The sequence below is a fragment of the Pan paniscus genome, chromosome 1, assembly GCF_029289425.2.
Source record: "Pan paniscus chromosome 1, NHGRI_mPanPan1-v2.0_pri, whole genome shotgun sequence".
Lineage (NCBI taxonomy): Eukaryota > Metazoa > Chordata > Mammalia > Primates > Hominidae > Pan > Pan paniscus.
In genome coordinates this window covers 77,910,110-77,924,524 of record NC_073249.2, presented here as the reverse complement: position 1 = coordinate 77,924,524, position 14,415 = coordinate 77,910,110, and the positions used below count along the sequence as shown (strand labels likewise).

General features: G+C 43.1%; 1 protein-coding gene across 9 annotated transcripts in view; it reads left to right on the top strand.

Annotated features, from left to right (window-relative positions):
- Positions 1 to 13,621: 13,621 nt before the first annotated feature.
- DNM3 (dynamin 3) overlaps positions 13,622 to 14,415 on the top strand; it is a 583,300-nt gene continuing 582,506 nt past the window's right edge. For all 9 annotated transcript variants that reach the window (XM_055111556.2, XM_034940650.3, XM_003824660.4 and 6 more), the window contains exon 1: positions 13,622 to 14,042. In XM_055111556.2, coding sequence (XP_054967531.2) covers positions 13,882 to 14,042 — 161 coding nt within the window. In that variant the 5' untranslated portion in view covers positions 13,622 to 13,881. The remainder of the gene's footprint in view (positions 14,043 to 14,415) is intronic.

Sequence of the window (14,415 nt, the reverse complement as noted above, 5' to 3'; positions counted from 1 at the left end):
GTTCCTCATCTCCATCTAAGACCTCCTCAGCCTGGACTGCATTGTCCATATCACTATCAGCATTTTGGTCAAAACCATTCCACAAGTCTCTAGGAAGTTCCAAACTTTCCTGTATCTTCCTGTCTTCTAAGCCCTCCATACTCTTTGAACCTCTGCCTGTTACCCAGTTCCAAAGTCATTTTAATATTTTTGGGTATCTTTACAGCAGCACCCCACTACTCCTGGTACCAATTTACTATATTAGTCTGTTCTCATGCTGCTATGAAGAAATACTGGAGACTGGGTAATTTATAAAGAAAAGAGGTTTAATTAACTCATAGTTCCACATTGCTAAGGAGGCCTCTGGAAACTTACAATCATGGCAGAAGGCACCTCTTCATGGGGCAGCAGGTGAGATAATGAGTGCAAGCAGGGGAAATGCCAGGCACTTATAAAACCATCAGATCTTGTGAGACTCACTATCATGAGAACAGCATGGGGGAAACAACTCCTGTGATACAATTACTTCCACCTGGTCCCACTCTCAACACCTGTGGATTATGGGGATTACAATTTGAGGTGAGATTTGGGTGGCGACACAGAGCCAAATCATATCAGCATGGTAGTGCATTTTTCTATAGCCTTGTTCAGCTACATGGGTGCAGGCACACAGTGGGAGAAGAGGTGTATTTTCCCAGACCTAAAGTTTTCTAAGCAAGTATAATAAGAGAGAGAAGCAAGAGGGTGGAGGGTGTACGCAAGAGAGTTTTCGTAATGATAGAGCATGGCATTTAAACTGAATCAAGGAAGTGAGGACATGAAGTGGGGAGGGACAGTGAGCAGATGGTACAATTAATGGATTGTATTCCATAGAGGGGCTGAAGGATTGTTGTAGATGGGCACAATAGGGAGTGGATTGGAAAGAGAGTGGATGGAGGTCTGAGTAGAGGGTTCAAATTTGCTATGATGGGTGGTTGTAGATTTTGGTAATAATAAGGACTAGGGATTGACCTTTGGAAGACAGCTAGAGGTAGAGTAAAGAATAAAATCACTGGAGAAGATCAAAGAGCAATGAGGGCAGTGTTGAAAGTAACATCAATATGGAATTGAAATTACCGAGAATGAAAACAAGCGTATTGTTAGAAAGTGGCAGTGAGTCATGAGCTAAAATCTTTGACACATGAGGACGAATGACCAAGAAGTTGATAGATGTCTACAGAAAAAAAAGAGGAAGTGATGATGATAGACTGGTTATATAGATTCAAAGCTGGAAAACTTTAGAGAAAGGGAGAGAGAATGGTATAAAAGCAGCAACGTGGGGCCGGATGCGGTGGCTCACGCCTGTAATCTCAGCACTTTGGGAGGCCGAGGCGGGTGGATCACAAGGTCAGCAGATCGAGACCATCCTGGCTAACACAGTGAAACCCCGTCTCTACTAAAAAAATACAAAGAAAAAAAATTAGCCGGGCAAGCTGGGGGGGCGCCTGTAGTCCCAGCTACTCGGGAGGCTGAGGCAGGAGAATGGCGTGAACCCGGGAGGCGGAGCTTGCAGTGGGCCGAGATCGTGCCACTACACTCCAGCCTGGGAGACAGAGCGGGACTCCGTCTCAAAACAAAACAACAAACAAACAAACAAACAAACAAACAAAAGCAGCAATGTGGAACACGAAGTATTCCTTCCCTGTGTTTAAGCCTAGGAGTTTAGGAGGCATGAGAGAGATGGAAGTGACCACTTGAGACTACTCCAGTAGAAACGGAATTCTCAGGGGAGAACCAGGTTTCTGTTACTGAGTTTGCAGAAAAGTTGAGAATATAGAGGTTTTACTGCTAATGGACTGTAGGGTGCAGAGTGCACAATGGAAGGGTTTCAAGAGTTGGGGACTGGAGAAAGAAGAGACATACCTTTATGACAGACCCTCGGTGGAGCCTGATGAAAATAATGGCATTTTCGTATGTAAGATACTGATTATTAATGATGGTGTGAGAAAATTCTTTCCCTCACTTTCTTCTAACTATTACTGTTTTCCACAAACCAGGTCTCTGCCTGCGGCAAGTAGTGTGTACCAGTTCTTTGCTCTGTAAAATGGAGCCAGCTCCTGGAACAGAAAGGGAAAGCAGATAATAAAGGGGCCCTCAGTCAACGAATACTGCAGAATTAGACATAGCCCTTAGCCTACTCTCTAGCCAACTGCCCTGAAGGGGGACTCTGATTTTCTCCCTCTGTTTGGGTGGAGGTACTGGGGTACTTTTGGAGTAGGAAAGAAAAATCTTTGACAGGCCCATTTTAACTGCAGGAGACTTGGCACTGGAAAACTGTCCCATCTCACTGCAGTGTTAGCCCCTTTGGATTGTGAGAGAAATTGTGTCAGTGGATGGAGGATCATCACCAACACTCCACCAGCCAGACTCTTCTCTAACCAGCTATCAATGAAGATTGGTTTTAAAAAGTAAAAAAAAAAGAAAGAAAATGAATTTCTACTAGGAGCGATGATAAATGGCTCTTCTGAAACTTGTGCGTACTCACAGGAAACAGAATTGTTTTCTGGCTGCTGTCATGGCCTCCTTGGTGGAGATGTCATTTTGCCGATGTCAATGGCTTACAGGGGACTCTCAGTGCTCGTGTGTGTGTCGGAAATTCTCATTCTGTAGCAGGGAATAAGTAGCGCATGTCTTAATGGAATCAGAGACATCATATCCACTAGAATTAGAGCTCAGTCTTCTCAGTTCAATTTTTGTTTTTCAGAACATATTTCTTCAGCAATAACCTGTTTTCTGGCAACTTTCGCCAATTTTAAAAAATAAAATTGTGTAAGAGGAAGATGGCTTCAAGCCTGCCTATTACTATCTATTTGAATTTTCTCTTTCTATTTTCTCAGCATGTATCTGCCAACATTTACACTCCTAAAGTCAAATTATGTTGTGACAGAAGAAAAAGAGAAAAGAAAATTTCCTCATGTTACTTGAGAATGAGGAGATTTCGAGGGTCATCAAGGGAAGCATGGAGACTTTTATCAGAGTGACTAGTGCATGACTAGTGTAGTGGTAACATCTAGGGTCTGTAGTTTGACTTTTTTTCCAGGTTCAGCTATGGGGCTTTGGGATATTGACTTTTCACAAAGAGTTGGTCTTTGACAGATTTGATGAAGAACTAGTTTTCAGATCTGCAAATACTTTTCAAAGTCAAATGAGAAAGATAGCCAGGAGGAAGGTCAGCAGGCTGAAGACACAGGATAGGAACTCTGCTGAGACAGACACTAAGGAAAGTCTAAACAAGAGGCCTCTACAGGAAGGGGGCATTTGGGGAATCCTTGGCTGCAGAAATATTGGATTCCTTTGCATAGTTTTGCTTGAGAACCTGGAAATTAGACTTGTCCCTGGCTACTGTGATTCTATTTTAAGCCCTTTTCAGCAGTACAAGAAGAACAACAAAAGTTATAAAGGAATTAAGCTTAATTGTATTTTCTCCATCAAAGCCAATCTTAGCCCATTTTTGCCTCTTTGTAGCTTACTGCTTCCTGGATGTCATCACATATTTGTGAAAACTTATCTTGCTTTCCATTACAGTATCATGTTTGATTTCTGCTGAATTGTTACTTTCAATGGCACACTCTGGTTATTTCTGGGCTCTTCCTGAGAGCAAAATATTCCACAATCCTAATTTATCAGATGAAAGGAATCCTAAAATTGATGATATACATGAGTAGTAAGTTATCTGAAAATATTTTTATTACCTAGATCTTTATCACATAATTCATTTTAAAATTACAGTTAATCTAGAAAACACCCTTTGGTAATTAACAAAATGTATTTACAATCTCTATTTAGGTTTGAATAGTTATAAGTAAAACATCTAATAGTCATTCAGTGCCATGCATGCAGTTCACAGAATATTTTAGTGTTCATTATTTATTTGATTTCACAAAAGTTCTATGAATAAGAACAGACATTAATATGCTCATTTTACTGATGAAATTAAGGCCTGGGATGGTGAATCTTACAGCCAGTAGGAATTTGAATCCCAGTCTGCTGAGTCTAAGCCATGGAAATTGAAATAATTTATGTAAAGATAAAACCTGCTTTTGTTCATAAGCATGTTCAGGGCAATCATTTACCATGCATTTTCCAATCTCCATATTAGGTTGGCAAAGGTTGATAGTATATGTTACTGGGTTGAAGGTTTTGTGAGGACGATCCAAGTATGGCCTATTGAAGCACATTAGGGAGCATTTCTGGTAGCTCTTACCTGTAGGGCATTGGTTAAGTCCACGAATAGCTCTGATTTGTCTCAGTTTTCTTAACTGTAGAATAGGAATGCTACTGCTACCTACCTGTTAGTCATTACTTCAAAGGAAGTTGAGATGACCTAATGAAATAACTGATGTGAAAATAGTTTGTGGATGGAAGGAAGTATTCAGGAGCTGGGGATGTTTCTCATCACAACCATCTTGGACAAAAGGTCTAGGAGGGAGGAAAGTGGGATTCAACTGGGCTTCATGTGCATACTTAGGGGATGAGTTTTTCTAAGGTTTATATTTCTCCTGTAAAAATGAAAGAGAGGAGACTATGTGAAATAGGCAAAATTTGTCTTAGAACACTCTCTGGGGTGTCTCTCAGACCCTCTCCACTCTTGTCTCTCTCTGCCCCACTCCTAGACCTTCCTTCCATAGCTGATACTGCTGGAAAGTTCTTTTCTTTCTCTTTCTTTCTTTCTTTCTTTCTTTCTTTCTTTCTTTCTTTCTTTCTTTCTTTCTTTCCTTTCTTTCTTTCTGTCTTTTTTTTTTTTTTTTTTGATGGAGTCTCACTCTGTTGCCTGGCTGGAGTGCAGTGACATGATCTTGGTTCACTGCAACCTCTGCCTTTCGGGTTCAAGTGATTCTCATGCCTCAGCCTCCCAAGTAGCTGGGATTAAAATTAGCCGGGTGCCCGCTACCATGTTCAGCTAATTTTTGTATTTTTAGTAGAGGTGGGGTTTCACCATGTTGGCCAGGCTGGTCTCAAACTCCTGGCCTCAAGTGATCCGCCCGCCTCAGCCTCCCAAAGTGCTGGGATTAAAGGCGTGAACCACCGTGGTCAGCCTGGAAAGTAACTTTTTCTAAGAGATAGTTGATAGTGATTTGAGGTTTTTTTTTTTTTTTTTTTTTTTTTTACAAGGCAGACTCTCGCTCTGTCTTCCAAACTGGAGTGCAGTGGCGTGATCAGCTCACTACAGCCTTGACTTCCTGGCCTCAAGAGATCCTCCAGCCTCAGCCCTTCAAGATAACTGGAACTACAGGCATGTACCACCACACCTGGTTAATTTTTGTATTTTTTTGTAGAGGGAGATTTTGCCATGTTGCCTAGGGTGGCCTTGAACTCCTGGACTCAAGTGATCCACCCACCTTGGCCTCCCAAGGTGCTGGGATTACAAGTGTTAGCTGCTATGCCTGGCTAGGCTTGAAGTCTTACTCTCCTCTTCTTCAAGTGATGTTTTCCCATCAACATAATACTCAGAGATTCCATAAGAATGACTCTACATTAGTAGAATTGTGGAGTCATTGGAAGCTTCTTGGAGTGGGTGGGAATATTTTTGTTTTGAACTCTCAAAACATAGCCTGATTATGGCTGCCTATTACCAAGATTCTCCCCAGAGTGAGACTGTCATACTCTGTATTATCATTACATGCCATATGAGAGTGTATCATAAATCCCAAAGGTTATTTTTATTAAAGTGTAATATACATAATGTAAAATGCGCCATTTAAAACAATGTACAGTTTGATGAGTTTGGACAAACATACCCAACCATATAACCAGTACCACAGACAAGATAAGAGTTTCCACATGCCTCCTTACAATCAATCCCCTGTCCCCACCCTTGGCCCAGCTGCTTTCTGTCATTATAGATTAGTTCTGCTTTCTCTGGAATGTCGTATAGATGGATTCATACAATTTGTAATATTTTGTGTCTTGCTTATTGTGCCATAGATTATGACATAGGCTTTAAGCAAACAAAATTCATCTCGTGTACCTACTCCCTGTATGAACTATACATTTACAGAGAATCTGCAGTTTAGTATACTGAATGCATACTTGGCTAACAATAGTCCATGTGACCATGGTAGCCAGGGTGTGTGGCATTCTGCTGTTCAAGTCAGAAAGAAATGTTTCCAATTAAAAAATCTTGGATGTCTTTTTTTTTTTCTTTTTTTTGAGATGACGTCTGGTCTGTCACCCAGGCTGGAGTGCAGTGGTATGATCTTGGCTGGCTGCAGCCTCCAGCTCCTGGGTTCAAGCGATTCTTGTGCCTCAGCCTCCTGAGTAGCTGGGACTACAGTCACGTGTCACCAGGCCTGGCTAATTTTTGTGTTTTTAGTAAAGGTGGGGTTTCACCATGTTGGTCAGGCTGGTCTTGAACTCCTAATGTCAAGTGATCCGCCCACCTTGGCCTCCCAAAGTGCTGGGATTATAGGCCTCAGCCACTGCCGGGCCAAATCTTGGTTATCTTTAGACAGTTATCAGCTACCAGTTAGTGGCAAAGGTTTAGGGATATGGGAGTTTGTGGACTCCTCTGTTTCTATTTGCAAAATTATTTTAACCTTATACTACATAACATTTTTGTTGCTGATAAGCTGGCATGTATATGAACCAATTTGATTCAATCAAATGGCATTTATTTTATTTTTTAAACTATAGAAATAATACATACTTATTGTAGAAAGTTGGGAAATAAAAGGAAAAGCACAATAAATCTTTTTCCATATTATCTCATAGAGAATAACATTTAATTTCTTGGTACATTTATTTCTAGGTTTTTTTTTCTAGACAGTTTTTTATATAGCTATGATAATACTATGTATACAATTTTGTACTCTTTTCTCATTTACTATTTTACTTATTTCAGTTCCATGTCATTGAAAACTTCATGAACATAATTTTAAATGGGCATTTATAGTTTGCCTAATATATAGATATAGAGATAGAGATATAGATTGATATAGAAAGAGGGTTTCATTGTTCAAAAAAATGAGATTTAAAAAGCACTAGAGATGTTCCCTTTAAAGGGACCCTGTATGGTTCTTGTTTTCCATCAGTATGTATGGATTATGCTTACAACAGAACACAGCTATACCTACTTGATAGAAAAAATGCACAAATTGGCTGCTAAGAGGGTTCTTCCTAACCCTTTTTTCTTAACACCTTAAGTTGCCTACTGGAATTTTCTACCCTGCATGTGTGCTGATTTATTCATGCTTCAGTGAGACTACTGCTGAGTTTCCATCTGTCGAATGTCAAATGGACAGAAGTGATTGGGATAGGAGACCAGAGTTATGTTACTTCCTGATGGTAGCTGATGAAGAATATGGGCAATAAAGTTCGGAGTCTTTGCCTTCTGAAGGAGAGTAGCCCTGAGAGACATAAGTGTCAACCATAATGGCTACAGTATTGAAAGTCTGTGTGTCTGCATTGGATGTTCACTGAGCTTAATGGAACTCAAAAGACACCTGCAGATAGGCTGATTTGCAATAAGATCTCAAATACATCCAAGAGAAAACCTTTGGAGAAAGAACTGAAGGACCTGAATAGGTCCTAAATTGTATATGGAGTAACAATGTTACTTTCCCAGTGATACAATGGACATGAAAAATGCTTAAAAATTCGGTTCGGTTCTGCTTCATAAATATTTATTGAGCTGGCCACTGTGTGAAATACATGAGATGTGACTCTGCAGTAATGGGACTGATTTTTTAAAAACATGGATTCCTAAATTCACATATTTGATTATGGGCTCTTCTTAGAGATTTTAAATATTTTTCCAGAGGTATTTTTACTACTCAAAAATTTTCTAAGGCTGGGTGTGGTGGCTCACACCTGTAATTCCAGCACTTTGGGAGGCTGAGGCATGCAGATCAGGAGTTAGAGGCCAGGAGTTAGAGATCAGCCTGGCCAACACGGTGAAACACCATCTCTATTAAAAATACAAAAATTAGCCGGGTGTGGTGGTGTGCACCTATAATCTCAGCTACTTGGGAGACTGAGACATGAGAATTGCTTGAACCCAGCAGGCAGAGGCTGCAGTGAGCTAAGATCATGCCACTGCACTCCAGCCTGGGCGAAAGAGTGAGACTCTGTCACAAAAAAAAAAAAAAAAAAATTCTAACTCCTCTCTTAGAGCTTGCCTTCAACCTGCAGTGTATTTAAAAATTTATGTATATAATATGTATCTATGTGTGTGTGTGTATATATATATATGTAATATAGATTTAAGTTTTGTAACTAGTAGGTGTTATTTAGTGCTAACTCTTATGAATGAGGTGGGAAATCAAGATGGGTAATACTCTATCTAAAATGAAGTATGACTGTAGATTACTGAGTCTGATTTTTTTCAGACTTGGTAAGGCTTTTCACTTTCAAAGGAGGAATTCCACTTGTATTGTGTGAAAAAGCAGCATTATTACAATAAGTTTGTTGCTTTTCAAATGAACGTGAAGGAAAATACTCATTTAGATATGTGTTCTGATGTGTTTATTAAAAGTTCTAACTCTGTGTATAGAGCCACACCTAGAAAAGGCTATGAACTTTTTGCTTACTAGGAAAGTGGTGTGGAAACAAACATGAGAGCCTGAGAGCAGGAGCTGGCATTGATTACATGGTGCCGAAATAGGGCTGTGGTGATTGTGTGGTAGGTTAGGAAGCCAGGTGGCTGACTGGGCTCCCCTCTTTGATTTTACACATACCCTCTGTATTAGTCCATTTTCATACTGCTGATAGGGACATACCAGAGACTGGGTAATTTATAAAGAAAAAGAGGTTTAATGAACTCACAGTTCCACGTGGGTAAGGAGGCCTCACAATCATGGCAGAAGGCAAAAGCCATGTCTTACATGGCAGCCAACAAGAGAGAAATGAGAACCAAATGAAAGAGGTTTCCCCTTATAAAACCATCATATCTTGTGAGGCTTATTCACTACCACGAGAGCAGTATGGGGGAAACCATCCCCATGATTCAATTATCTCCCACTGTGTCTCTCCCACAACATACGGGAATTATGGGAGCTACAATTCAAGATTAGATTTGGGTGAGAACACAGCCATACCATATCACCCTTAAAGGTGAAAGTTTGTTTTTGTCAAAATTTTCCCTCTGCTTTTTCCCTTAAGGTTTTCTTTTGCTATTTCTTTTATCCATATTAGCTTATAAGAAAAGGTCTACATCACTGAAAGACCTTGAGTTGAGTGTTTTTGTGTGTGTTAGATTTCTCTTAATTCCGTGTTATCACAGTATTGATTCTAGAAATGGAAAGTAAAGAAGGAAAGCAATTGGCAAGAGTGTTTAGGATGGTTTCTTAAAGTAGGTGGGTGAAACTAATTTGAACTAAGTTCTGGAGCATAGAGATGACAGGCATTGCTTCAGTGCACATGAACTTTACATTTGTATAATGGCTATACATTTTTTGTCTAATGCATGGTAGCATTGTCTTCTACATTAGAATGCAAAATACTTAGGGCAAGGGCTAGTTCTCCTCATCCTTGGTACCTTACAGCATGTAGCAGAGTGCAGGATGTACTTATCAAGGCCCAGCTAAGCTTTCCATGACTCTCTCCTGACAGAGTTGTTACTCCTCGGGTTTCATCACATGTTTCTTTAAGCAAACTCTATGTCTTGGTCAGCATGGGCTGCTATAACAAAATACCAAGGACTGGGTAGCTTAAACAACAGATATTTATTTCTCATAGTTCTGGAAGCTGAGATGTTTAAGATCAAGGTACTCACTGATTCTGTTCCTGATGAGGACTCTCCTGCCTTGTAGATGGCCACCTTCCTGCTGTGTCCTCACATGATGAGGAGGGCAGTGGAGGGGGAAGAGAGAGACAGAGAGATGGGAGGGGTGGGGGGAGCCAGCCAGCACGAGAGCTCTCTGATGTCTCCTCTTACAAGGCCACTAATCCTATTGAATCAGGGTTTCCTCCTTATGACTTCATTTAACCTTAATTGCTAATATAGTTTGGCTGTGTCCTCACTCAAACTCTCATCTTGAATTGTAATCCCCATAATCCCCATGTGTCAAGGGTGGGACCAGGTGGAGATGATTCAATCATGGAGGTGGTTTCCTGCATGCTGTTCTCGTGATAGTGAGTGAGTTCTCATGAGATCTGATGGTTTTATAAGTGTCTGGCATTTCCCCTGCTTCCACTCACTCAGTCCTGCCACCCCGTGAAAAGGTACCTTTCACCATGATTGTAAGCTTCCTGAGGAATGTGGAACTGTGAGTCTATTAAACTTCTTTCCTTTATAAATTACGCGGTCTCAGGTATTTCTTCATAGCAGTGTGAGAACGGACTAATACAATTACTTTCTCCAAATATAGCCACACTGGGGGTTAGGGTATCAACATATGAATTTGGGGGAGGCACAGTTCAGCCTATTGTACCCTGGAACATATTATGTGTGTTGTAACAATTTGTTTATGTCTGCTGCCAGTGGACTGTGGTCTTCTCAGGTGCTATGCACTGTGCCGGACATTGAGAATCACAAAGATGGATCCTGCCCTCAAGGAGTTGTATTAATTTTCTATTGCTACTGTAACAAGTTACCACATACTTAGTGTTTTCAAACAACACAGATTTATTATCTTACAGTGCCATGCATTAGAAGTCTGATGCAGGGTTGGTCATGGTGGCTCAAGCCTGTAATTCCAGCACTTTGGGAGGCTGAGGCAGATGGATCACTTGAGGTCAGGAGTTTGAGATCAGCCTGGCCAACATGGTGAAGCCCCGTTTCTACTAAAAATACGAAACAAAAAAAATTAGCTAGATGTGGTGGTGCACGCCTGTAGTCCCAGCTACTTGGGAGTCGGAGGTGGGAGAATTGCTTGAACCCAGGAGGCGGAGGTTGCAGTGAGCTGAGATTGTGCCATTGCACTCCAGCCTGGACGACAAAGCGAGACTGCATCTCCAAAAAAAAAAAAAAAAATTTTTTTTTTGGAGGCTCTGAGGGAGAATGTGTTTCCTGCCTTTTCCACTTTCTAGAGGCTGCCTGCATTTCCTGGCTTATGGTCCCCTTTCTCCATGCATCTCGGGGACCCTTCCCCAGTTATATCTCCCTCTGATGCAGATTGGAAATGTTCTCTGCTCTTAAGAATTCATGTGAGTAGAGTGCATCCACTTGGATAATCTAGAATAATCTTCCCATCCCAAGGTCCTTAATTATATCTACAAAGGCCCATTTGCCACTTCAGGAAACATTCACAGGTTCCAGGGATTAAAATGTGGACATCTTTGGGAAGGGCATTATAGTGAAAGAGAGGGACATGTAAATTAGTGACTTAATGCAATATGCCAAGGGCAAGAATGAAAATCTATTCAGGGTACATATATATACGTGTATATACATATATATACGTATATATATGTATATATGAAAAGCATAGAGGAAAACGGTTGTTTGAGAAATGATGGTTGTAACTGAGGCACTGGCAGCAAGGATGGACAGAAAATGGCTTCTAGGAAGGTAGAATGGGTATTATTTGGGTACCAATTTGGTGTAGGGGATGAAGGAGAGAGAGGGAAAAATGAAGTGAGAATGACTTCCAGATTCTGGATTGGGATTGGGCAGGCTTGTCCCTGAGATAGGGAGCACACTATCTCTAGTGTGAGAATGTATTTATAGGATTCTTTGATTGCAAGTAAAAGAAATATGAGTTGAATTAGGTTAGGCAAAGAGGAGAATTTATTATAAGTTTATTGGTGGGGAGGTTGTACAAGGAACTGAGGACAGGATTACAGTTGGACATCAGACATGAACAAGATTGAGGATACAAGTACTATCCGGATCTTCCCTCTTCTTTCCCTGTGCTCCTCTCCTTGTGTCTTTTTACTTTTCTCTTTCTCTGAAGGTGAGCACTTCCCTTCTACTGGTGAAATCTTACTAACCATAGTTGCCAATGTTATTCCTCACTTATAGTTCAGTCACTCAGACAAAGGCCAATCTCTCTCTCAATTGCATATTCCTGGGAAAAGGCTTTGATTGGTAAAGCTCGAGTCAGGTGCCCAATCTGGTGCACACAGCTATGGCCAGGGCTCAGTTTTTCTTCATGCCTTTCTATCTTCATGACTGCTCTGGCTGCAACCATGCATTGGATGGAGTGTTTCTTAGAAAAGGTTTCCTGGGCAGACATTCTAATAGAGATCCACTTCAGTGGAGATGCATTCAGTTTTATTTGTCTTTTTCTGCTGCTTTAAAAAAAAGTTGAGATGTACAGTAAAATGCACATCACTTAAAAGTTTAGTTTGAGGAGTTTTGACAAATGTACGCCCACATCCCAGTCAAGACATGGGACATTTCCATCACTGCAGAAAGTTTCCTCATGCCTCCTACAGTCAATCTCCACTCCTCAAAGACAACCACAGTTCCGATTTCTATTACCATAGAATAGCTTTGCTGGTTGTAGAACTTCACATACATGAAATCAAACAAATATGGTCTTTGGCCTTTTTCATTCTACATAATGTATCTGAGATTGTTGCTATATCAAAAGTCTTTTTTTGTGGCAGAGATTATTTCACTATATATATATACCACGTTTGTTTATTCATTCACCTGTTGTTAGACATTTGGGTTGTTTTCAGGTTTTTTGACATTATGAACATTTTAATATAAGTCTTTTTAGAGTTAGAAGGAACTGTACATTAAATGCTGAGATTACAAAAGATGACTTCAGTTTTGAATAAATTGAGTCTGTAGTACTTGTAGGACACTCAGGTAGTATTCTGGGCTCCTCTTGGAGTACAGTCTAAGTTGCAGAAGAGAGACAGGGTCTAGCAATGTAAATTTCTGTAGTCGCCAGCCTTGATGCAGAGTTAAAGCTATGGGAAAGTCCTCAGGCAGAGGACAAGCATTAGACAAGAAAATGCCCATATATGAAACCCTGCGAAGCATCAGTATTTGAGGAGCAGACTAAAAAGGAACCGTCTGTGGAGGCTAAGAGAAGCATGGCCATTTATCTTTGTGTCCCGATCATCAGGCACAGGACCCCACACACAGTCACTTCTCAATGTGCTAAATTTCACAGAATGCGTCCAGGGTACCTGGTTCTGGATAGACCCGGTAGAAGGAGATAGACCGGGAGGGCAAATGGCATGAGGAGTCTCACAGGCCAGAGTGATTAAAGGGGTGTATCGGGGCAGGTAAACCCTACAGACTCTACCTGTGCTTATGCGGGGCTGGGGAGGACGAGTCATTACAGATGAAGAATTAAGTAAGGTCAGACCACTCAGGGCCTTAGATGGATGTCACATTGAAGAATTTAGACTCCAACAGGCCTGCCACCCTGGGAGGAGTCATCGCGGATTCTGGAGAAGGGCGTGACAGAGGAGATTTCCTTTCGGGAAGTGTAGTCTGGCAGCGGTGCCCCGGTGGTGGCGGCGGCGGTGCTGCTCTTGCTGGTGATCGTGTGGTGGTGTTAGCGGCGATAGTGCTTTCCACTGGGCTTTGGCTTGGTAGCCGCTGAAGGAGAACAACGCTGCCGCTGCTGCTGATTTCATGCCATTTCCTGACCCGGCGCTGTAACTTGGCCTCTGAGCCTTGGCCACAGAACGCAGAGGCCGTGGCATCTGGCCGCAGCTGGGCTGCAGTGCGTGCGCGCCTGGCCTGGTGGTCCGATGGGAAGCCCGGGGCGGGGCAGCCGCGGGGCGGGGGCGGGGCGTCGCGGAGATAGGCCACGCCCCTGCCCGCCCGCGCAGGCGCGCTGCGGGTCGTTAGCTGTCAGAGCCAAGCGGCGGGCTGGCGGCGGGCTCCGACGTCTGCGCCAGGACCCGGCTGGCTGAGCCCGGCGCAGCAGCAGCAGCCAGGGCAGCGCGGCCCCTACTCCCTGTCAGGTCGTAGAGGCGAGCAGGGACCAGCTGGTCGCCGGCCCCTCGGGCAAGATGGGGAACCGGGAGATGGAGGAGCTGATCCCGCTGGTGAACCGTCTGCAGGACGCGTTTTCGGCGCTGGGACAGAGCTGCCTGCTGGAGCTGCCGCAGATCGCCGTGGTGGGCGGCCAGAGCGCCGGCAAGAGCTCGGTGCTCGAGAACTTCGTGGGCAGGTGAGCGCGCAGGGCGCGGAGTAAGGATGCGGCAGGGGGCGACCCCGCTGCGGGCCGTTGGAACGTGGACGGGCAGCGGGAGCCAGAAGGTGGATGGACCAGGCGCTGCGGTGGAATGGGGGGCAGAGTGGAATGGGGGGCAGAGTGGCGGTGTCCGTGGGGCGGGCGGTGTCCTCCAGCTCCGGGCATCCTCCGTCCCCTGCCACCCCCCGCCTGGTGGCCCTCCTGCCTGCCTTTCATCGTGCGATACAAAGCCATTTCCTCCCTGTCCTCCAGTCGGGGAGTCGGGGGAGGGGTCCGCCCCGGGCTCGACCCCCACCCCCTCGGTGAGCGCCAGCCCCGGGCAGCCTCCCTGCGTAGCGCGCCGAAAGCT